General features: G+C 44.2%; 1 protein-coding gene and 1 pseudogene across 1 annotated transcript; both read left to right on the forward strand.

Annotated features, from left to right (window-relative positions):
• The first annotated feature begins 1,153 nt into the window (after positions 1-1,153).
• LOC138850322 (gem-associated protein 8 pseudogene) lies at positions 1,154-9,539 on the forward strand (annotated as a pseudogene).
• A 4,948-nt stretch (positions 9,540-14,487) lies between these two features.
• Positions 14,488-22,471, forward strand: FASLG (Fas ligand). The gene is made up of 4 exons (XM_008263787.4): positions 14,488-15,254; positions 15,813-15,861; positions 19,896-19,952; positions 21,158-22,471. The coding sequence occupies exons 1-4, from the start codon at positions 14,895-14,897 to the stop codon at positions 21,550-21,552; spliced, it is 861 nt and encodes a 286-aa protein (XP_008262009.3). The 5' UTR covers positions 14,488-14,894; the 3' UTR covers positions 21,553-22,471.
• The last annotated feature ends 632 nt before the right edge of the window (positions 22,472-23,103 follow it).

The raw sequence follows: 23,103 nt of genomic DNA on the forward strand, positions 1-23,103 counted from the left end.
TAATGGGCATATGACAGTTCAGGAATCTCTGCCAGCAAGCCCCTTGGGAAACTTGGGGGTGGGAAGCAGGATTGGGAATTCTAGCCTTGGGGTTCTACCTAGGTAAACAACAACTATGTGCCACAACACTTGTATGGGCCATCTGGATAAGGGGAGTTGGTGGTGGCCAGATGAGTAAAACCAACAGGAAAAGCCAAGAGGGGAAGATGGGGAAGCCACATCCAAGAGACCAAGGCTGTGGAAGTTGGGCCTAATTTCAATGACAGCTGGAAAAAACCAAGATGGAGAATATCACCATGCTTGGGCAAAAAGCAATACCCTGGTGTGTACAGACAGATAGATAGTCAAGAAACCACTAACACTGTGTACTTAAAGACATGGAGTCAAGGACAGGTGGTTATCCCCAGGTGATTAGTTCTATGAGGTTTGGAACAGGGGTTAAAGCTAAGGAGATTAAGCTCACAGGATCATCAATTTATGTCCAAGAGGCATGACTTCCTCATAAAGGCCACCAAGGTAATACCAAGTGGATACGGCCAGGTAGGACAGAATTGCTAATCATATGAAGTCAGTGGGTAGAGGATGACAGGCCTTCTGCATTGATAGGGGACAGAGGAAGTTCTTCCTGGACAGAGGAGAGCTTCTGATTTCAGATTGCTCAGATAATAGGAAAAGCTACAAAAGGTCACATTGGTAAGACTCAGTGGTAAAGCCATGAGTACATCCCAGAAGCAATGGTACAGAAGGTCAGATGCATGTGAAGTTCTGGCCAGGTAAATACAGTCTGAGCAAAATGTTGCTTCGTTATGTCCATGTGAATCAAGCAGGCTGGGAATGACCAGGAGACAAGAATGGAGTGCAAAGTCAGGGAAAACAGGCCAGAACAGAAAGGCCAGAGGAGTTTGGCTACTGTGTACAGCGTGGGGTGTGCAGACACAGGGTCCTGGATAGGAGGGCAAGGTTGCAGTGGAAGGTAGGTATGTAATACCAATTGTTTATGATCAGGTATTTAAAGGTGGACAACAGGCCTCTGTGAGTTATGCCAAGACATTAAGATTAATCATATAGGCATGGCTAGTCAGGTAAGATCATGTAAATCAGTTGGGGTGCATACTGGCAGGAGGTAAAGCAATGGATTCTGACCTGGAGGGCAATGCCGTATGGTGGAATCCAGCGTGACTCAAGTCCAGCAGTGAACAGTCAGGTCAACAAGCCTTCTTTGGAAAGCCCAGGTGGGCAGAGCCAAGATTTGCAGAGGCGGCAGACACCCCGGTGGGCAATGTCAGGTGATCAAGGATGTAGCAGTAAGAAGCAGCACGGTGTGGCCATGTGGTTCGGACAAGGTGAGCACAGTCAGAGCACTCTATTGATATAAAAGATCATCATCATGAGAAGGACACACTGCAGACAGCAGCATTTGCATCAGTACTCGGAACCCTTACATCACCACCAGCAACTCAGTACACAAACATTTATTCCTCTAACATATTCTCCTTTGAGATGAACATGGCACATTTGCCATACATGGAAAACCTTCCTCTCAGTGTTCCCTATAATTATAAAGTCATGGATAACAATTATAAAGTCATGGATAACAATAACAATGTCACAGTGGCCAGATTTATTCTTAAGCCCTCATATTGAAAGCAACTGAAGGAATAAAGGAGAAAATGTAACATTTGCCACCCCACACCTGTCAGGCAAACAGAGGGATTTACAGATCAAGCCTGCTAGGGAAAACAAAAAATAAACTTATAAACACATCCTTGCCCCTCAGTGTCCCTGGAGTATTTGATGTAGGACTCTCATGCAAACCAAAATATGCAGATGCCCAACTAACTGGTGTCAAAAAAAAAAGTCAGTACATGCATAAAACCCAAAGCCTATTGATTCTTGGAGTACTTCATACAGTGTCAACACCATGTAAAGGACTCTTCTACTGCGTTGTATGGGAGCAGTGACGACTATATGCATATTCTTAGAGGAGGTGTGATATTTCTGCAGGTTTCTGGGGGTGGGGTGGGCTGGGATGCTTGCATTGCGGGGTGGGGGTGGGGCGCTGACATAGCAAGGGACAATGATGAATCCAAACATTCACATGGGTGTCAGGAGAGAACAATGGGAAAGGAGAGAATCAGTGAAGGCAAAGTTGCCACAGGCACTCAGCAGTGCTGAACTTGCGCCAGTTCCCAACAGAAAGGCTTACAGATCTCAACAAGGACCTAGGCTACACATTCAGAGCTATTTGTGGCCATAATTGGCAAAACAGGAGATAATCTCTGTCCTCTGGCAGGGACAAGGGTACACACTCAGGGAACGGTAATTCTGTGAGCAGCACAGGGCACCTCTCACAGAATTCAGGGTTGAAACAGCTATATTCCAAAAGCTGTACCTATGAAATTTATATTTATTAAATAAAAACTTTCAAAAAAAAAAAGGATTCAGGGTTGAACACCAGAAGGGAACCCATAGAAGGGAGGACAGAGTGACTGAGGCTGTGCACAGCAGAGGCCTCTCCATGGTGGTGTTGTAGGCAGGCACACAGGATAAAATTGACTAGATTTGTGAGCTCCAAGAACACATCTTCACCATGCCCCCGTGTGAGACCTCATGCCCCTACCTGACCACACCTGTGTGCCTAACCTGCCAATCATGTTAATTAACCACTCCCCTTTGGAAGTGGATTAAAAGCCTGGGACACCGTGGGCCCAGCCCTTTTGGCCCTTTTTTCCCTTTTGCCTTGGACCTGCTTGCTGTCCCGATGCCTCCAGGGCACAGGGCCTTTGGGCCACCCAGCCCATGCCCCATGCTTCCTGGCCTCCATGCTCCTCCACATCGCTGGCTCCTGATTCCCAGTATGAATTCAGATTTTCCTCTCTTCCTTAGATAGAGCCCTCACTCTTCTATACATTTCTCTCACTAAATAAAAAGCTTAAAACCTATGCTGCTTCATTCATTTGTGCCAGTATTCAGAATTCTTCCCTGAATATTAAGAACCCACAATGCTTATTAATATTCTGAATTCATTAATAAGCACCCGATAACATAAATGGTACCCTAGATGGGACTTCTAAGGGGTATGCCTCCGATAACAGTGGCAGCCACATAAGTCTCTATGTTTTCAAGAATGCATTCAGAGCCGGCATCTTGGCACAGTAGGTTAAGCGGCTGCTTAGGGAACCAGGGCCCCTTTACTGGACTTCGGCTTAAAATACAGAACACTCCAATTCAAAATCGGTTCCCTGGAAAACAGTGGATGATGGCTCTCACTCAAGTTCTGGAGCTCCTATCACCCAGTGGGGGACCCTGATGCCATCCCTAGCTCGTGGATTTAACCTAGCCCAGGCCTGGCTGTAGCAGCCATTGGTAGTGTATCACAGGTGGAAGTTATCACTCTCTGTCAAGATGTCTTTCAAACAAATACATTTATAATATTTAAATATATTTTAAAAGGATGAATGTATTCTATAACTTTCAGACCCCCTTGCCAAATAAAACCTTTTAAGGGCAGCATTGTGGCCGAGTTGTTTAAGGCCCTTCACTTGACACCAGCATCCCATAGCAAAGTGCCTGGTGCAAGTCCCAGCTACAACACTTCTGATCCAGCTTTCTGCTACTGTGCCTGGGAAGGCAGTGCTGGTGGCCCCCACAAACATTTCAGAGACCTGGATGGGGTTCCAGATTTCTGCCTCCAGACTGACCCAGCCAAGGGTAGAGAACAAACAATTTGAAGATCTCAGTGTCTGTCTGCATTTGAAATGACCGAACTTTAAAAACTTTAAAAAAAAAAAAAGCATTCATCTACATTGAGAGAATTTATGTACCTTATATGTGGCTAAATTTGCTTTGAGGCCTCCTCCCCTACTTGCAAGATAAATTCTGCCCCCAAGAGGCCTCAGGAGGGAACTGGAATTGACAGCCAGGGGCACACATGTAGCAGTCAGACTACCAGTCTCAGCCAATCTCAGCAGAGGAGCCTTCCATGAATCCAAGCCTCAAGTTGCCAGATAAAGCCCACATAAGGCAAACGTGGAACTACATGCACTACATGAATCAGGTGATCCCAATAACACATCTTTCCTCCACACACACTGGTGGACCAGCTACCGGTGGGGACATTCTCAGTGACAACTCTGCCTGGCTATACAAGCTCTTTTTGTTCAAATAAATTCACCCTCAAAGGCACTTCAATATTTTAAGGAAAATAGATTTAAAACATGTTATTTTGGCACAAAAAAAGGTGAAACTCACACATATGCAGGTTAACAAAAGTCCACAAATTTGTGTGTTACAGAAACCTGGAGTGGGAACACTCCCTCCATTCAAACAGGCACCAGAGACAGTGGAGGTTCAAGCAGATTATTACAGCAGTGCGCTCAGCTGGAATCATTTCCTGAGACCTGCGCAACAATCCCAAGTTTCTTACACCACTTACAGGTTCATCAGCATCATGCCTTAGCTGTTACAGAATTGCTAGGTTTAAATTACAGCCTACATGACTTAGGACCACAATTCCAATGGTCAGCGGGCCCAGTATGTTTGTGAAAGAGATACCAGAGGCAGGTTTATTAGGACAGATTTATGACTGGAGTTTACAGAAGCAGAACTTAGGACTTCTTCCCTCCCTGGACCAGAGAACAGTGGGCAGCTGCTTCACTAGTTAATTGTTCGCAGCCACTTTTCAAGGTCTGTGTGGGGAGGAGGGGTCTACTTTTCTTTCTTTGTCTCTGGCTGTGGCCCTGTTTGCTCTACATGTATAGTATCAAAGAATTCATAGCTTTCACCATTTTTGTGCATAAAAATAAAATCTTTTCATCCCAGTTTTTACTAACATTCTCTGTTTTCACTTGTAAACAATCATATGTTAGAGATTTCTCAAGTCAGGGTTGGAACTGCCTGACAGTGGGTTAAGCTTCTGTCTCACATGTGGTACTGGTTCAAGGCCAGATTTACTCTACTTTGAAAATCTGGGGAGACGACTCACATAATTGGGCCTTATCACCATGTGGGAGACCTGGATGGAGTTCCAACCTCTGGGCACTGGCCTGACTCAGCTCAGGTTTGGGGGCCTTTTGGGACTGAACCAACAGATAAAGATTCCCCTGAAACGTCCTCCTCCTTTGGCCCCTGCCACTAACTGACACTGTGGCCTTCTAATAAATAAAACTTCAAAAAATAATGGTGTGACTCTGGGATCTCTTGGCTGAGTTTTAAACACGTTTCAAAAAGCATTCAGAGATAAAGGGACTAATTATGTACTCTATGCCTCCTCCTCACTTTCAAGATAAATTCTTCCCTCAAGAAGCCCTGCACACAGTGAACTACAACCAAGAGCCAAGTGCAAGTAAGTTGCCACTTCAGAGTTTCAACCAATCCCACCAGCTCCTTGAGAGCTCTCCTAAAGGGCCTCTGTGCCGCTCAGCACCCTCCCAGACTCCCTATAAGCTGCTAGACTGAGCCACCTGTGCAAGCCTGGTCTTGGTACCTCCCCATGGAGGAGGAGGATAGCCCGAGGCAATAGTGAGTGAGCTCTTCAGCCAGTGGTGGTGCTGACCTCCAGCTTCTCACTTGTAACACTGTACTCCCAACCTGCCTTGGACCCATTTCTCTTCTACCTTCAGTCACCTAAAACACTCCCTATTTATCCCTCACAGTCTCAGGCTTCTTCACTTACCTTCCTTTGGTGCCCTGGTCGACCTACTCTCCCTTCTTCGCCTGATGGGAGCCCACATAGGTAAGCCCCTCACATTCACTGGAATTCATTAATGTTGTTTATCGCCCAGGTCTCACGATACATCTGCAACACTCTCCAGTCTTCAGTTTGCCATACTGCACACACCATTCTTGTGGAATTTGGGCAAGGATCTGAAGGAGGGTATGTGGCATCCCTTAGGGGTCACTTGCCCTTGGTTCCCTAAGGCTGGCTTACATAGCCTGGGGCCATGACTGGGGGTGGGGGCTGCATGGGGTTGGGTTTTCTCCACCCAACTCAAATCAAAAGTGGAATGCAGAGAACTAGCAGCTCCCAGCAAGCCCAGGTTTCTGGGAATGCATTCTCTGACCCCTCTGCTTCGAAAAGAAACCTCAGTTCTTTGCAACCCTAGCTATTCAGACAGGCTGGCGTGATGTCTCAGGCTGTCCGGGTATCCCAGCATGCCACCTGAAGGTCTCCAGGCAAGGCGGTGTACACCCTGTACATGGACGACTGCATACTTCTGGTCAGGAGATGATCATGGGACCAGGCCCTGGAAGAGAGCTCCAGCCCCTGAGGGAAGCAGATGTACCACTCGTGTGAAAGCCGGACAAGTATCCATATGCGCTGCTGTTCCCTCAAAGTTTCTGGGGCTCTGTCATACCAGCAGGGCCCAGAAGGGTTATAGCTTTCAGCCAGGCCTTGTGGGCCTGCAGTACGTAACATGCTGGGTCCCAGAGCCTACCAGCAGGGTCAGCTTGGGTCTGGACATTTGCAGTGCCCAATGGCAGTCAGAAGTCTTGTTGGGTAGACCCGGATGTCCTGCCATGAGCTTTTCCTTACCCTGCGGCCAGTTAGCATCCTTGGAGTTGACAGGTGGCCTGAGAAGTCAAACTGGCTGTTTAGGCAGCTTCTCCACACATTTTCCCCCTGCTCAGGCTCCCATAGAATTTCCTTCTCTTTTTGCCTACTGGTCATAACAACCTTGGTCCCTCTAGCTCCAGGGCTTCTTACCTCTGGCTTCCCTACACACACCTGCATGCTTATTAACAGTCCCTTTAATTAAGCTGTTTTAAATGAATTGAATTTAAGTGTTCCATCTGTTTGCTGATGAGATCCTGGTGAAACAATAGGAAACTTTTTCTTATTGACAAGGGCACTATATAAAACAGTAAAAACCTTTGGAAAACATTATTAAAGATATCCATAGTTACTATTACTATTTTTAATACCTCTTGAGGTTTGGCACAATATGAAAAGAAAAGAATGAAATAATAAGGATGACAGGGAAGACTGGGGTAAACATTTGGCATAGCAGTTAAAGATGCCACTTGCAACACCTGCATCTTGTCCTGAGTGCTTGAGTTTAAGTCCCAGCTCCAGTCCCATTTTCAATTTCCAGCTAATACATATTCTGGGAGGTAGTGGATGAAGGCTCAAGTGGCTGTGTCCCTGCCACCCACATGGGATACTGGATTGGATTGGGTTCCTGACTCCTGGGCGTTTGGAGAGTGAACCAGGAAGTGAAATTTCTCTCTGCATCTCAAATAAAATAAACAGTTTTTAAAAAGTAAGGAAAGATTAAAAATCATCACTTTACCCACTTAATATATATATATAAACAAAAAATCAACAGATATACTATCAGAAGTAAAAAGAGTTCTACAAGTTTGTAAGATTCAAGATTATTAGGAAATAAAGAACATTCATGTCAACTAGTAGGACATGTGTACTAGCTATCTGTTGCTACAAAACAAATTACCCCCAAAATATAGTGGCTTAAAATAATGAGTATACATTTTCTTACAGTTTCTGTGGGTCAGGAACCTGAGCTTGGCCCACCTGGGTGATGTGGGCTGAATCATGCTATAGATCAAGGCTGCAGTCATGTCAAGGCTCCAGTGGGTAAAGATCCACTTCCAGGTCACTCCCATGGCTGTGGACAGGCCTCAGGTCTGGCTGGCTGTCAGCCACAGACATTGATCCCTCGCCACACGGGCATCTCCACAGGGCTGCTCTCAGTGTGGAAACTTGCTTTCCCTGAAGTGATGGAAGCCATGGTTCTTTCTGTAGTTTAACCTCAAAGATGACATCCCCTCGCTTCTGCTGTATTCTACTGGAAGTGGGTCAGCAAGTCCATCCCACACTCAAAGAGAAGAATTTCTAAAAATGCATGAATACCAGGAGATGGAGGAATATTGGGGTCATCCTAAAGGCTGCCTACCACAGCATCTAAAATACCATAAAAAAGTCACCAAGACAAAAAAGAAGCCAGATTCATTAAATCAAGTTCCTCGGGATTAGACACATATCCATCTCCATCTCCAAACCAATCAGGAGGAAGGAGCTTCCAGATCCCAACCACAAAAGGCCCCCTCCTGCCCCCAACCTGCGCTCATGCCCAGAATGCACAATGTGACTGCTATGTGACCTTCCTCAGGGGGAGAGTGTGAGTAACTCTGCCATTTTGAGCAGGTCGTGTGCCAAACAATTTAAATTTGCAAGTGAGCCAAAGAACCAGGGGCCAGTAAAACACCATTTTTAGTCATGACAAAATTATAAGGCATCAAGCAATTAATCAAAGAAAGAATGCATAAGACCACTCTGAAGAAAAAAAAATTAAAAGTCACAAAGAATATATAAAAAGCTGGTTAGGGCAAATATATTGCAAAGATAATGCTTTCCTCCAAATTATTATATTTACGGTTAATAGTTCAGTGTAACATTGTAGGAACATGATAAAGCTTTAATAATAAATTCTGTGATCATGGTAACAGAGAAGAACAATAGATCAATAAAACAAAATAAGAGTCATAAGAAAACTCAATGAAATGAGAAAAGCTGATATATGATAAATATGTGACTGCAATTCAGTGAAAGAAAAGACAGATTGTGTTGGATAAATGGATTTGCACATGGAAAAAGAGAGACCCCTGTCGTATTTTACACAGAGAAGGAGATTCCAGGTAGGTTAAAGCCTAAATATGAAATCTCCAATGGTATGGGGGTAGATATTTGCAATGTACAGAAGGGGCTGTGGCTTAATGTATAGTATATAAGTACAGGAAATTCTGCAAATCATCACATAAGAAACAGGAAACCCAATTTTAAAATGGGCACGAACAGGAAATGCACACAGAAAGTATAACTTGAACTGCTCGCCTGCCCACTGCCCAGCATCTCCAGGCAACATGTCCACAAGCTTTTGTGCCCATTTAGACTTTCACAGTTGGAGATGGCAGTGAAGGTGTCAACACCAAGAGCTGCAGTATTCTTACCCTGTATATGCAAGATGCTAGCAACATTATCATCAACTGATAGCTTGGCTGCAGAGCCACCAGAATGCCTGTAGGAAGACTGTGTAGCCCATTTCAGTTCCCCATGGCACTTCTCTCCTGCAGCTGTGCCCCAAAGCTCTTACAACAGCGAGGCTGGGTATCCTCAGCTCTTCTAAAACCATCATGGGGCTGCAGAGGACTTCCACTACAGTTACTCAGATTTTAGAAGGTCTAGGCAGCTTCCACATGACAGCAGTAGGATCCATGCTTCTACAAGAGGAGACCAGACTGTGCCCAAGGAGGAAGACATGCAGTCTGAGTCAGATGAGAAGGTAGAATGCCACCTGATCAATATGGAAATCACCAGGCATAGAGAAAAGTGATGGCGATGGCAGCAGCAGCAGCAAGACACAGAGCCCCTGGACAACCTTGTGAACACCAGCCAAAACTTACACTGTAACACCTACCGATCAGTGAAGCCCCCAACTGACAGCACTGGAAAGTGGCACCAGGCCAAGATGAAGCTCCTGTACAAGCAAGCCTTGGGGCCTGCCATGTGGCAGAGCTGACAAGTCCCATACCAGAAAGAAGCGCAAGTAGTGGCCCATAATTCCCCTGAAGTTCTGAGCCGTAGATGCAGGTACCCCAGGGAATAGTTTCTGAACAGAAACTTACCAGCCTTACCCCCTTCCTTTCAGATATGCTATCTTCACCTCTCCTATAAATTTCCTGGGAAAAGGAGACATTATACCGACACACAAGCATGTTCACCAAATGCCCACTGGTCTGTCACAGACTGGATATAACCACATGGAAGCCAACAGAATGTGTACAAGAGAAATTTTCTTTTGATGTAAACTGATAGCCTTATTTAACAGTGATTTTTCACATTGTCACTAACAGTGTTCAACTCATCATTCTTGTTTGCAGGGGAAAAATGGGGGCAGGGGAAGGGTAGCTTGAATCTCCAACAAATTTGTGGCCATCAGAATAGAGAAAATGAATGGACAGTAAGATAATGTTGCCATGATGCTTGGCAAACGTTGGAAAGGTGGATAACACCAAGTAGAGAAAAGACATGGGCTAAGATGGTCCTCCTCGTGGGATTGGGGGTGGTACCAGATATGCTCCAGACATTCATTATGGAAGGACTCAGTGCAATTAAATATGTGACTTCATACTTTCGAGGAAAGAAATTCCAGCTAGAAATGCCCTGAGGCCATCACTCACGTCTGCGATAACAAGGTTGGCCTTCCTACTTACTCAGCAGCTGCCCTTGTGATTCTCTCGGTTTGTGAGGCTCTTGGCTGCTACTTTTCATTTTGTAGCACTCTGTTACTGAGGAGTCACCTCCGGAGCTCTGCTATAGTCAGATGAATCAAGTCCCCACAAGAACACCTGCTAGGACACCCTCCTCTATCTTACAACACTTACCTATATATGTATTGGAGAGTTAGAGGTAGGCAAGAGGAAGAGAGAGACAGCTCCCATTTATTGGTTCACTTCCCAAATGCCCACAACAGCTGGGGTTGGGTTGAGGCTGAAGCTTAAGGTGGGAACTCACTCCAGGTCTCCCATGTGAATGTCAGTGTCCCAAGTACTTGAACCACCACCTGTGAACTTCCAGAGTGCCCATTAGCAGGAAGCTGGGGTCAGGAGCAAAGCTGGGGGGTTTGAACACTGGTACTCCAACATAGGCTGGTATGATTTTCTTCAGCAATCACAAGGCTAAGATCTACTTTGAATGATAATATGCCCCAATTAATAAGGCATTAGCAATACCCCAATGTGTGGTAGGTCCTCACTATTGTTCACCAAATGTTTATTCTTGCGTGATTCTGCCAATGCTTGGTGGCATTGCCAAACTCAATGCCCATGTATAAGGATGCTCTGTCTTTTTCAGTTCAGTTTCTCCCCCTGTGAATGAGGGAAGCAGGTGAGTCTAGGGCTGCTACAGGCTTCAGACTCCTTACATTGCAGGATGGAGCAGGAGAAGAAGCAGGGCACAGAGAGATGTGAATACAGCATAATTCTTACGAAGAAGCCTGAACAATTTCATTGGCAGTTTGAGATGGATGAGAAGGGAAGTACTAACGTGCATTGGAGTAGGCCATCAGCAGAGCAGAATTCAGAGAAATATTGATGCCAAGCATTGAGCTTGCACTTTTCTTTGCAACCTCTCTCACATTCTCCCTTTGGTTTCTCCTTAAGGGAATAAAATCAATCACAATGACTCTAGGTGAATAATTTGCGAATGATTTGCTAAATTTACAATACCAACAACAACCTCTGTAGAATGCTTACTTTGATGTTAGGAATATCAAATACTCTGATTCATTTAATCCTCACAAATCCCTATGAAGTACTTACTACTTTGAGATGAGAAAACTGTGACACAGAGGAGGGAAAGAGATCTGTCCAGTTCCCTCTGCTACTGACCAGAAGAACTGGGACTAGAACGCAGACAGTTTAATACCAAAACCCTATTCCTCAAATATCACGCAATGCTACTTTTCTACTCTCTCAATCCATTTGATTGAATCTTTGCCATTTTCAGTACAATTTTGAAGTTTAAAAGTACTGTTTTATGCAAGTTTTGTTACTTATTTTAGGATATTTTATGGTTTTTGTTGTACATATGGCATAATTATTTTTTAAGATTTTATTTATTTAAGAGTTACAGAGAGAGAGAGAGAGAGACAGAGACAGAGAGAAGGTCTTCCATCTGCAGGTTCACTCCTTAAATGGCCACAAAGGCCAGGATTGGGCCAATCCAAAGCCAGGAGCTTCTTTTGGGTGCTCCACGTGAGTGCAGGAGTCCAAGCAATTGGGCCATCTTCCACTGCTTTTCCGGTCATAAGCAGAGAGATGGATCATAAGAGGAGCAGCTGGGGCATGAACTGGCACCCATATGGGATGCTGGCACCACAGGTGGGGGCTTAGTCTACTATGCCACAGCACCGGCCACTGTCTGATAGAATCCTTAAAGTGATACTTTCTGATTATTATTATTTTTAAATTCAGTATCTTTCATAACTACGAATAAAGTCATATGTGAACTCAAAAGTATACTAACTCTGACCAATGCTAAATGATGGTAGGAGCACTGTGCACAGTCACCCCTGTCTCTGTGTTATACTGCTTCCAAGTGGAAAGTGCAGACTGGGGAGCGGTGCCTGGAAGGAGGCAGTGAGAGCTGCTGAGTCCAACTGTGCAGAGCACTGGGGCACGCTAGGGAGATGGTGATCCTGGAATCAAACCTTCCAAGAGAAGATTCTAGGCATGGACACAGGATCGTTGGATTTGTTTTTGAAAATACCAGTCTTGGGCAGGGGGGAGGGGAGAGAAGGGGATATCATTATATTCTTAGAATTGTATCTATGAAGTATATTGAATCTGTTAAAAACTAAAAATAAATAAACAAGTACATAAATACATAAAATATTTGTAAAAGAGAAAAAGATAAAAACACTATTTTTGCAGCATTTTATAGGGTGACTTGGGTTTGGACAAGTCTGGTGACAGAGGGACTGGTTAGGGCACCATCGCAGTATTTCAAGTGGAAGATGATAATGATCTAAGGCAATAAAAGGAAGGAAAATGAGAGTGGGAGGGTGCATTACGGGAGGGTAAGAAAAAAATGTCTGAGGTGACATCAATAGTCCTGGGTGACTCCTACAAGATTGAAGGAGAAAAAAAGAGGTGTTGAAGCTGTGACAAGACAGAAATGGGTAGCTTTGAGAGTGGGGGTTGTGTGGAGAGAATGTGGCGTGAAAATAATATGAGGATACTTCAGAAAGTTCTTGAAAAAATGGAATTTAAAGATAAATTTATTTAGGTGCAAGACAGACAATGGGCCTAGAAGTTAAGACACTGATTTAGATACTCACGTCCCCCACCAGATCCAATACTCGACTCCAGCTCCTGAGTGCAGCTGCCTGCTGATGCTGTCCCTGAGAGGTAGCAGTGATGGCTCAAGTGAGTGGGTTCCTGTAAGGAAAAGAATGCAGATGGGTGGCTCCTGACACAAGGCACCAAATGTAAGGAAAAGGGGGCCACAGAACAGAGAGGAGACAGGGTACAAACTCGCAGCCAGACCAAATTTATTCAGAGAAAATAAACTCACAGAGGTTGACAAACTGCCATCAAGCTCACAGATGGAACACGTGGCAGAAGCCCAGACCCTAGCAGGCTGGGCCTGTTTATAACTTAGGTGGGCTGGGGTGGGGCTGGGGGCAGTAGGCCGAGGTGAGTTTCTCCCTATTGGTTCTTCAGGTTTGGCCCACTGGCTTCCAAACCTGGGGAAGAATGCGGGGGGGGGGGGGGGGGGGGGGGACAATACAGGGAAGGAGACTGAACTCCTCTCTTGAAAGAAGACAGGGTAACAAGAACCTAAAGTGGCTGAGGCTCCTGTCCTTGTTGCATCAGTTCCTGTCACCATATGGTAGACTTGGATTGAGTTCCCAACTCCTGACTTCAGCCATGCCCAGTCCCAGCTATTGTAGGCACTTGGGAGTGAATCTGGAAGATGAAAACTTCCTCTTTCTCTCTCTCTCTCTCCCTCCTTCCCCACTCTCTGATGCAATACAATTTTGAAATTCATTAATAGAGTTTTCATTGTACACATTTTCCATGAACTTCTTGAAAACCCCTTGTACATTTGGTATTGACGTGGTCCACGTGAGAGAGCCAGAACGACAGTCACAGAAATCTCACAGTGTGATGTAGAAACTAATGAAACTGAAAAGTAGACATCTTCAAAAGAACAGAAATTGAAGATTTGTGGAAATTTTATACAGTTTTTATGGGAGAATGATTAAGAGTGAGGCTGAGTACTTGGAAGTTATTGGCATATTAATGGTATTTGAGACCAAAAGAAAGGGTGAGGTCATAGCCCAGGCACAGTTGCCATCTTTAGCAAAAAACAAAGTTAAAAAAAGGACACCCTTTAAAATTTGAATTTCAGATAAACAATGAATAACATTTTAGTACAACTCTTGCATTGTTTAGGACATACATACCCTGAAGCTTATTTGTTGATCTGAAATTCAAGCAATTCTAGTAAACATAACAGCAGCTATGAACAGGGCTGCCTACAGGGGCCAGAAAGCCATTTCACAGGTGAGGTGGTGTGGGAAACACAGTACAGGGTGGAGGGACCTTGGGGGTGGAGGTTGGGCTACCTGGTCACCTGTGTCTCATTCCTGGGGACACTTGCTCCTCACCTCCAGCTGACTGAATTTGTGGAGATGGCCTTAAAAATATTTACAACAGAATGAAAATAGGTATTTTAATGTGGACTGTCTTGATTTTACAAATGAGAAACAAATCATCAAGAAGTAAAAACAGAGCTAGGCTGTGAGATCCACAAAGCATATCTGATCTAATCTCTAGAGTGGGCGGGGCAGGGTCTAATCTGTAAATTATGGTGATTTGCAGGGTTCGGGTAAACAGTGCTTGGTGTGGGGAAGGGATGCGGGAGGGGGATGATTTCCTCTTGCAAGTGACTCCAGTCTCCCCGCTCAGCGCCACTCTCCCTGCGCCAGCACTGCGCCCAGTGCTGCCCTGCTCTGCAGGCCCGAGGAAGGCGGTCACGGCTCCCTGCCTTTTCAGGTAGCGCAGCCACGGCAGCTGTGGCTCCGGGGGCTTTCATCAGAAAGTTGTGGGCGGAAACTTCCAGGGGTTGGCTCTGAGCTTCTTGAGGCTTCTCAGCTGCAGATATAAGGTGAGTGGGTGTCTCTCTGAGAACTAGCAAGAGAAGATGAGAGAGAGAGAGAGATTGATTGGTGTTTCCCTTGGTGTGGAAACTCTATAAAGCGAGAGCTGGCTGTTCCTCTCTTAACAGTGAGCAGCAGGAGTTCCTTCTTCGACATTGCAGCCTCCACAGGACTGAGAAGTAAAATCCTTGGGAGTCCCTGGCTGCCATGCAGCAGCCCTTCAGTTATCCATATCCCCAAATCTACTGGGTGGACAGCACTGCCAGCTCTCCCTGGGCCCCTCCAGGGTCAGTTCTCCCCTGTCCATCCTCTGTACCTGAAAGGCCTGGTCAAAGAAGGCCACCACCACCACTGCCACCGCCGCCGCCACCGCTACCACCACCACCACTGCCCCCGCTGCCCCCACTGCCCCCGCTGCCCCCACCACCCCTGAAGAAGAGGAAGGACCACAGCACAGGCCTCTGCCTCCTTCTGATGTTTTTCATGGTCCTGGTGGCCCTGGTTGGATTGGGGCTGGGGATGTTCCAGCTCTACCACCTGCAGAAGGAGTTGGCCGAGCTCAGAGAGGTAAGCTGTGTCCAGCAATCACTGGGGTGGGAGGAGGGCTCTGCTGCTGTGGGATGGAGCCTCCTGGGGTCTACCCGGACCACTGTCTTGCTTGCAAAGTGCTTTTCAAGCTTTACTGTTTGTCTTGGAAAGGGATTGTTCTTGTCGTTCTATTCTATAGGTAGAGAAATGGAGGGTCCTATGAATGAAGAGGTATTTTCTGTCTTGTAAAGAATTTGAGCCATATGGTTTTGCCTTTTTCAGTTGTCATGTCAGTCTGTGAAGCCACTGACCTCAGATCTAGTGATTCAAGAAATAAAAAAAAAACTTTGAGTCTGCTTAGAAGTGAATGTATTCAAATGACCAGACTGAATTTCCTTGAAAACATTTTAAAAAATCTGGTACCATTTCAAATGACAAAACTGAGGGACAATGAGACAAACTTGTTTGGCTAAAGTCTGAGTTAGGAAAGGTTCTGAGGAGTTTGGAATCTCTTTCGGGGGCTGGCTTATTTGGCAATTCCTCCACTGATTAAAGAGCTTCCTATTTATCATACATCTTTTCTCTTTCTTCCGGTAGTCCTTCAGTCAAAGGCACACAGCATCATCATCTATGGAGAAGCAAACAGGTGAGTCCTTTTATTCATGTGATTTGAATTTCCAAAGATAATCCTTAGCACTGAACATTGTTGGGGGGATACCTTGAATCCTATCCCATTCCTGGGCTTGTGAATATTATGAGAAGAGTCTTGGACAATTCTGAACCCCTGGTCAGTGTGGTTTCTTGAGCATCTTTTAAAATATGAAGTGAATTTCACTGCTCAAAATCAGTGTAGCTGAGTGTTTCACACAATGCAAAATACTTTTGACTTGACTTTGGGATGAGACACACATACATAATCCTGGAGCCCTGCCATTTGGGCAGCTGGTTGCAGGCCCATCTCCTTCCTCAGGAGTCCTAGTTAGGTATGGGCAAAGAGAGAAACTTCTGGGAAATGTCCTCTCCTCTTCTCAACTCCAGAAAAGAGATCACTCAAGAGTCAAGCTTCATTTAAGACATTGTACAAGATTTAGCTAAGCTTTTGATAAGTGGACAATTTCCCACATAGCATGGTTCCTTTGAAGTCATGGGGAGGCCTGGGAGAAGATTTAACCCATATTCAAAGGATTATTCCACTTTACCTATGAGATGTTTTTGACAATAAAGGAAAGTCCTTTGTATGAAATCCAGTACAAGAAAAAGGTAAAAGTGTTGAATTCTGGCTTCATTAAATTTCAGAGCATAGATTTAGACACTGTGGACAAGTATATTTTAGGATTTGCTCCATTTGTATTAAACCAAGATTAATTGACTTTTTAAACTTGGTTAGAACTGAGAGGGATCTTAAAGATCATCAGTTCCACCCATTTCATTTCTCAGAAGAGAAACAAAACATCAGACAGATTGGGTGATGTGCCCATGACTACTGGGTGGCGCTGGGGCTAGAAGGGATGTAGGCTCCTGCTGCCTTGGCACTTCCAGGACTTTCTAGCATGTGGACTGGTGCCTCATGGAAAGACAGAAACTCTTGCTTGACTGTAATTGCCAGGGGATGAGAAAGAAATGGAAAGCAGGACACTTCTGCAAAATCAGTAGGTAATTTTTTTCCTTAGAAATGTGGAAGAAGAGAGCAGGCAGGGCTAGCCATCCATTAAGTGCTGCCAGTTTCAATCTCAGGATAGCCTACTGCAGGTGGCCCAGGTCAGCGACTTCCCTGGAGCATAAACTCATGTAGGAGCCATCACTGAGATGCTCTGGCCCCTTGTTCTGATGTGGTAGAAACTCAGGAGGGGCACAGAGTGGAAACACTTTTTAGAAAAACGCAGCCTCTGGAGGACTTCTAATGTCACTTTGAAAATCAGGGGACTGTGGCTAGGGAAACAGGTACCTCATTACTCATCTCTCACCCACTCTCTGGAGGCGTTTTATTGGTTAAAAGTTAAATGAACAGATGAGTCAGGTCTACCTACCCCACTAAACTCTTATCTTCTCTGCATCAACCCAGACAGATCAGAAATTAGGGAATTATCAAATTAGCAACTACTAATTATCAAGTTTACAACTTTACTAATAAGAGATGCCAGTTATAAAAAAGATACTTATTTTCATGCATCCATTTAATAAACATTAAAAAGAGTAAAAATCCAGACTACCAAAGCTGTGATAGGAAAGTGTCCCTTTAAGCATTAGTTTGAGCTAGTGTGAATACAAATTGACCTAACTTTTCTGAAGAATAGTTTGGAAATATGTATCAAAAGCTTGAGATTGTTCGTTTAGCCTGTAATCCCATCATTAAGATTTTATCTTAATAAAATAATCAGAGCTATGGCCCCCAAAGGCTTCTGTATAAGGATGTTCATCACTTCATTATGAGGCTATTAAAATAAAACACTCAGAAGAAACTTAAATACCTCATTATATGTTAGTTAAGCACATTATGGTATATTCAGATAAGCAAAAAATGCTGAATTAAAGCCATGTATCAGAAAAACATTTAATGCTACAGGGATTGTGCTTTCTATATCATTAGTTACAGAAAGTGTATGATAGTTTATGGCAGTTTAATACTGACTGTGCAATTATATTTTCATATTTTTATATTCTTAGAAAAGAACTAAAAGACAATGACATGTTAATAGTGATTTTCTCCCAGAGGTACTGTGATAGGTTATTTATACCTTCTTATTTATTACTTGTTTTGTTTTCCTTTTTATAAGTAGATTGACTAGTTAATTATCCACTGGTGTTCTTGGAGGGCCTCCCATGTGCCAGGCTGGGCTTGGGTGGTAGATGATGATTGAGAGTGAGAGAAAGAAGGGGGGCTATCTTCAGGGAGCTTTCTAGAATGGTGAATGACAGTAAGCAAACACAAAATATCATTTCAAATTGTACTACCTGCGACCCAAGATGGAGCAATCTGGAAAACCCCTCTACAGAGGTGCTGTTTGTGCTGACACCCAAGAGATCAGGAGCCCACCAAGTGGGGAATGATGTGTCTGTGTCGTGGAGGAGGGTGGGTGATGGTGGGGTGCATTCCAGCACTGGCAAGTGCAAATATCCCTGGGGCAGGAAACAATCATCCCAATGTCTAAGGCATTTTTTTTCAGTTTCTTTATTTCAGTGTTTATCCAAAAGATATTTTCAGTGTCTATCTTCAGTGAGAAGAATAACATTCTACTAGGCTCTGTGTAGGATATAAAACGTGCAACATGTGGTACTAACAAGTGCATTTCCTGTCAGTACCTGGCCAAATGCCAGATCAGCTGCTCGATGGTTTGTGGTGTAGGTATGGAGAAGAGACTCAGTTCTGCCTTTCCTGTTCACTGACACCTCATTCGTGGTGGGTTGTCTTGGATGGTGAGAGACAGCGTGATGCTCAGGTCATGTCCTTGGTTGCCTGGGCCATTCTCAAACCATGTGCGAGTTTCTCAGGGTAATCAAAAGTAGGAGATGGCTGAGTTCCTTTCTTTTTTTTTTTAAGAATTATTTATTTATTTGAAAGTCAGAGTTACACAGAGAGAGGAGAGGCAGAGAGAGAGAGAGAGAGGTGTTCCATCCGATGGTTCACTCCCCAGAGGGCCGCAACGGCCAGAGCTGCGCCGATCCGAAAGCCAGGAGCCAGGAGCTTCTTCCAGGTCTCCCATGCGGTTGCAGGGGCCCAAGGACTTGGGCCATCTTCTACTGCTTTCCCAGGCCACAGCAGAGAGCTGGATTGGAAAAAGAGCAGCAGGGACTAGAACTGGTGCCCATATGAGATGCCGGGACTACAACTGGCGCCCATATGGGATGCTGGCACTTCAGGCCAGGGTGTTAACCCACAGCGCCACAGCACCGACACCGGCTGGGTCCCTTTCTATGAATCTTTATTGAAATCATCAGCTAAATGGCACCTCTCCAAGTTAGCTGACACATTTGAAGATAGAGAAATCATATCTATTTTGAAAACTATTGTATATTTTTAAATATTTTATTTATCTATTTATTTGAGAGGGAGAAATAGAGTGAGAGAGAGAGAGTACTTCCATCCACTGGCTCACTCCCCAAATGTCCACAACTGCCCTGAGACAGGGGCTAAATTCAGTAACCCAGAACTCAATCCAGGTCTCCCACATAGGTGTCAGGAACCCAACTGCCTGAGTCATCTCCTGCTGTGTCCCAGGGTGCATATTAGCAGGAAGCTGGAGTCGCCTAGGGGGTGGTTTACCCACTAAGGCACAACACCAGTACTGCAAAATTATTTTGAAATCCATGCATAGCTTTTTCATAATACATATATTCTATGAATTTTTGAAGGCCTCTTGAATGAGGTAGGACAACAATTCCCACCTAAAATATTTCTTAAGCATTCTAAAAGTAGGCACAATATGACTGTACTTTATGAATTGATGTTTATTTAACTTAGGTTCTTTGGTAACATAATTTATGTCTATCTATCTAACTGCCTAATTTTCCTCTTTTTGCATGTTTCTGAAATACAAACTACTGTTGAGTCTTACAGTTTGTATTTCAATGATTAACATATGATCGACTGTGGCCAGTTATGCATTTAAGTAGTGGTGATTAGACTCCCACAAAATAATTGCTGTATTTTTTTACATATATTTTTATTTCTCTATGATTCAGCTCACCCAAGTCCACCTCAAGAAAAAAAGGAGACCAAGAAAGTGGCCCACTTAACAGGTTCGTATTTGGATGGTACAATTGGGGTTTGGAAGGTGCAGGTGGGCTTTTCCATCCCTAGGCTTGGAGGGAGTTGTCACTTCCAGTGACAGACTTAGAACTCAAGAACACACACCTTTCTGTTCAGGTTACTCTTTCACCCCTACTTGGGGTATAAGCCTTGTCCTAAGCTGCAGTTGGGCTGATTATGATATAACCTCTGCCCATAAAGGGCTCCCCTTTTCTGTCATTCCAAAGACCCCTAGGAGATTTGTGACACAGACCCAAGAGAAAAGAGCTTAGGAGGTGGGCTGTATGGAATTATTTTAGCCAGTGCTTCCCTGGTTTCCTGGGAGAGCTTCAATTTGCTTTGTCCACAAGTAGAAACAGGATTGGGAGAGGAGACTCAGTCCTTGTACTTGTGAACTTTAATCCTGTGAGTGTGAGGTGGAATGAAATACTTAACAACATTATGTTATGGATATTCCCACTGTAAACTTCATAAATAGCTGGAAATTGGGCACATATCACAGAAAGAGGAATGCCATGGTTCCTAGAATTATTTAGGCAGAGACTGTGGAATGACCCAGTTGGGCCAACATTTATTGAGCACCTGCTTTGTGCCAAGGTTTGGGAGCATGCAGATGGGTAACACAGTTCCTGCCTTCAAGGAGCTTGAAATCAAATAGAAAAAGACAAGCACTTAGTGACAATTTCAGTAACAGAGAGAGTTCTCTGATAATAGAAAAAGGGAATAAGGACACAGAAGAAAGCGAATTTTAGCCCAAATTGAGGGGCTGAAGAGTCATTACTTTAGGTAAGAAATGGACAGATAATCCCTGAAATCTTTCCAGACTTTAGAATTTTGGCTTAGGTTTGGCTTTTCCAAATGAAAAAACCTAAAGCCTAGCAGTTTTGATGCTAATACTTAAGATAATAAAATCTTTGCTTCTAAGAGTTACACGGACTTGATAATTTCTCGTCATGATCGACTAGGTACGTGTATCACTGTCCCAGTTGTGTGGATGCTAAGATTGAGGCAGGCCATTCAACAAAAGCATTGATGGAGCTCAGTGATGGATTGAGTTCAGATTCCTCAGCCAGCTCTGTATAGGCTATGTCACTGGGTGAAAATTTGTTAATGAGTCCGCAGTTTCACCTTGCAAGCCTAGTTTTTCCAATGCATGAGTACTGCTGGCTGAAAGCTCCTCTCTGGTTTATTTTAGGCAAGTCCAACTCAAGGTCCAACCCTTTGGAATGGGAAGACACCTATGGAATTGCCCTGGTTTCCGGACTGAAGTATAAGAAGGGCAACCTTGTGATCAATGACACTGGGCTGTACTTTGTGTATTCTAAAGTGTACTTCCGTGGCCAGTCCTGCAGCAACCAGCCACTGACCCACAAAGTCTACATGAAAAACTCTAAGTATCACCAGGATCTGATGCTGATGGAAGAGAAGATGATGAACTACTGTACTACTGGCCAGATGTGGGCCCGGAGCAGCTACCTGGGGGCAGTGTTTAATCTCACCAGTGCCGACCATGTATATGTCAATGTCTCTGAGATATCACTGGTCAATTTTGAGGAATCAAAGACATTCTTTGGTTTATATAAGCTCTGATAAAAAAAAAAGTACTTTGGGATGCCATTACAATTCCTGTTACAGGCACCGAGAATGTTGTCTTGACTGAGGGTCTTCTTAGGTCCCTCTTGAGGTCAAGCCATGAACCATGAGGACCTGGAGACCACAGGGTCCAGCAGGTCTGCAGTTCCAAGTCTCACCCAAGGTCCATGGGCCAGGCAGGAGGAGGAAGATGACTGAAGAACATAGAACTCCTGGCTGTCATGTGAAGATCAAAAGCATTGAAAGGTCACTACCAGGCATTCTACATTCATGTTAAGTGGCCAAGAGAATTTCAGCACATTTTAAAAGATACCTTTTACCTCACCTCTTGAGGTGGGTCTACTTGCTACCTCAGCAGAGGATGCATTTCACGTATTTGGTTGTTACATGAGTGTGCAAGGGATGGAAAAGGACTTGCAAGATAAGCTAAAGAGACTGAACGAGTCTGATGCCTGCTTGGCAGCATCTTTACTTCGAAATTAGTAGCATGAGCTGCCAAGTGATGCTAACAGACAAGCAAGAGGGGTCTTTTGGGGACTCAGCTCATTCCCTACACTGCATGTGTATTTCCAGTGCAATGGTAGGGGTGTGTGTGTGTGTGTGTTTGTGTGTGTGTGTGTGTGTCTATGTGGGAGAGCAAGAGGGAGAGGAAGAGAGGAGTCACATATGTATGGAGTGTGAAAATTATGAAGTGCATTTTTGGAAAATACGGGTTGCATTTGGTGGTAGATGTGGAATGCTTCTTGGCAACCAACTCTAATAGTCCTCAAAAATCTCTGATGGTCAGCTGCTGCTGATGTTTTTCTTTATAAGCAATATTTATATCCATTCTGTATATTTTAATGAAATATTACATGGAGTAAACCTACTTTAGAATATAGATAAATATGAATACAGTTTTTGGAAATCACTAAAATTCAGTTTGTTGCTTATTATTTCTTTCCTCCATGATTTCTTCATTCTTCAGGACTTAGAACACTTGGAGAAGAATTTACTGGGGTGAGAACTGTGAGGCATCTTTCCATTTGGTCAGGTCTTCCTTTTCTCTCTACGTTCTCTTTCCTCTCCACTCATTATTATTCAGAGTTTCCTTTACCACTGTTAATGTCAGTGGTGAGCTTACCCAATTTTCCACAGATTTGATGGCACTTGCCTTATTCTGGGGCTGTGACATAGGGCAAGGGGCACAGATTTTGGGCTAAAGAACCTGGATTTGAATCTTTGCTCTTCCACTTTCTATGTTCCCTATGGACCTTCCTTGGACAAAAAAAAAAAAAGGCTGATGCATCCAGAGAGTATCTGAAACATAGTAAGACATAAAAATGGCATTTCTAATAAGCCAGTTCATCAGAGATACTGTATTCTCTAGAAGAAGTCACTGATCTATGGGATCCATCCAAACACTTGGTTTCTTACCTTCCCACACTTGTTGCTTGCAATGACTTTTCCTATTTTTAAAAAAAGATTTATTTATTGGGGCCAGCGCTGTGGCACAGCAGGCTAAAGCACCAGCCTGAAGTGCTGGCATCCCATATGGGCACTGGTTCT

This window comes from Oryctolagus cuniculus, chromosome 7 (assembly GCF_964237555.1).
Source record: "Oryctolagus cuniculus chromosome 7, mOryCun1.1, whole genome shotgun sequence".
Classification (NCBI taxonomy): Eukaryota; Metazoa; Chordata; class Mammalia; order Lagomorpha; family Leporidae; genus Oryctolagus; species Oryctolagus cuniculus.

What these genes read in the sequence shown, in the direction of transcription:
- FASLG (XM_008263787.4), top strand. Translation starts at nt 14,895, where the DNA reads ATGCAGCAGCCCTTCAGTTATCCATATCCCCAAATCTACTGGGTGGAC. An exon ending in ATCTATGGAGAAGCAAACAG is followed by an intron (nt 15,862 to 19,895) that starts GTGAGTCCTTTT and finishes TCTATGATTCAG; the next exon opens with CTCACCCAAGTCCACCTCAA. An exon ending in GAAAGTGGCCCACTTAACAG is followed by an intron (nt 19,953 to 21,157) that starts GTTCGTATTTGG and finishes GGTTTATTTTAG; the next exon opens with GCAAGTCCAACTCAAGGTCC.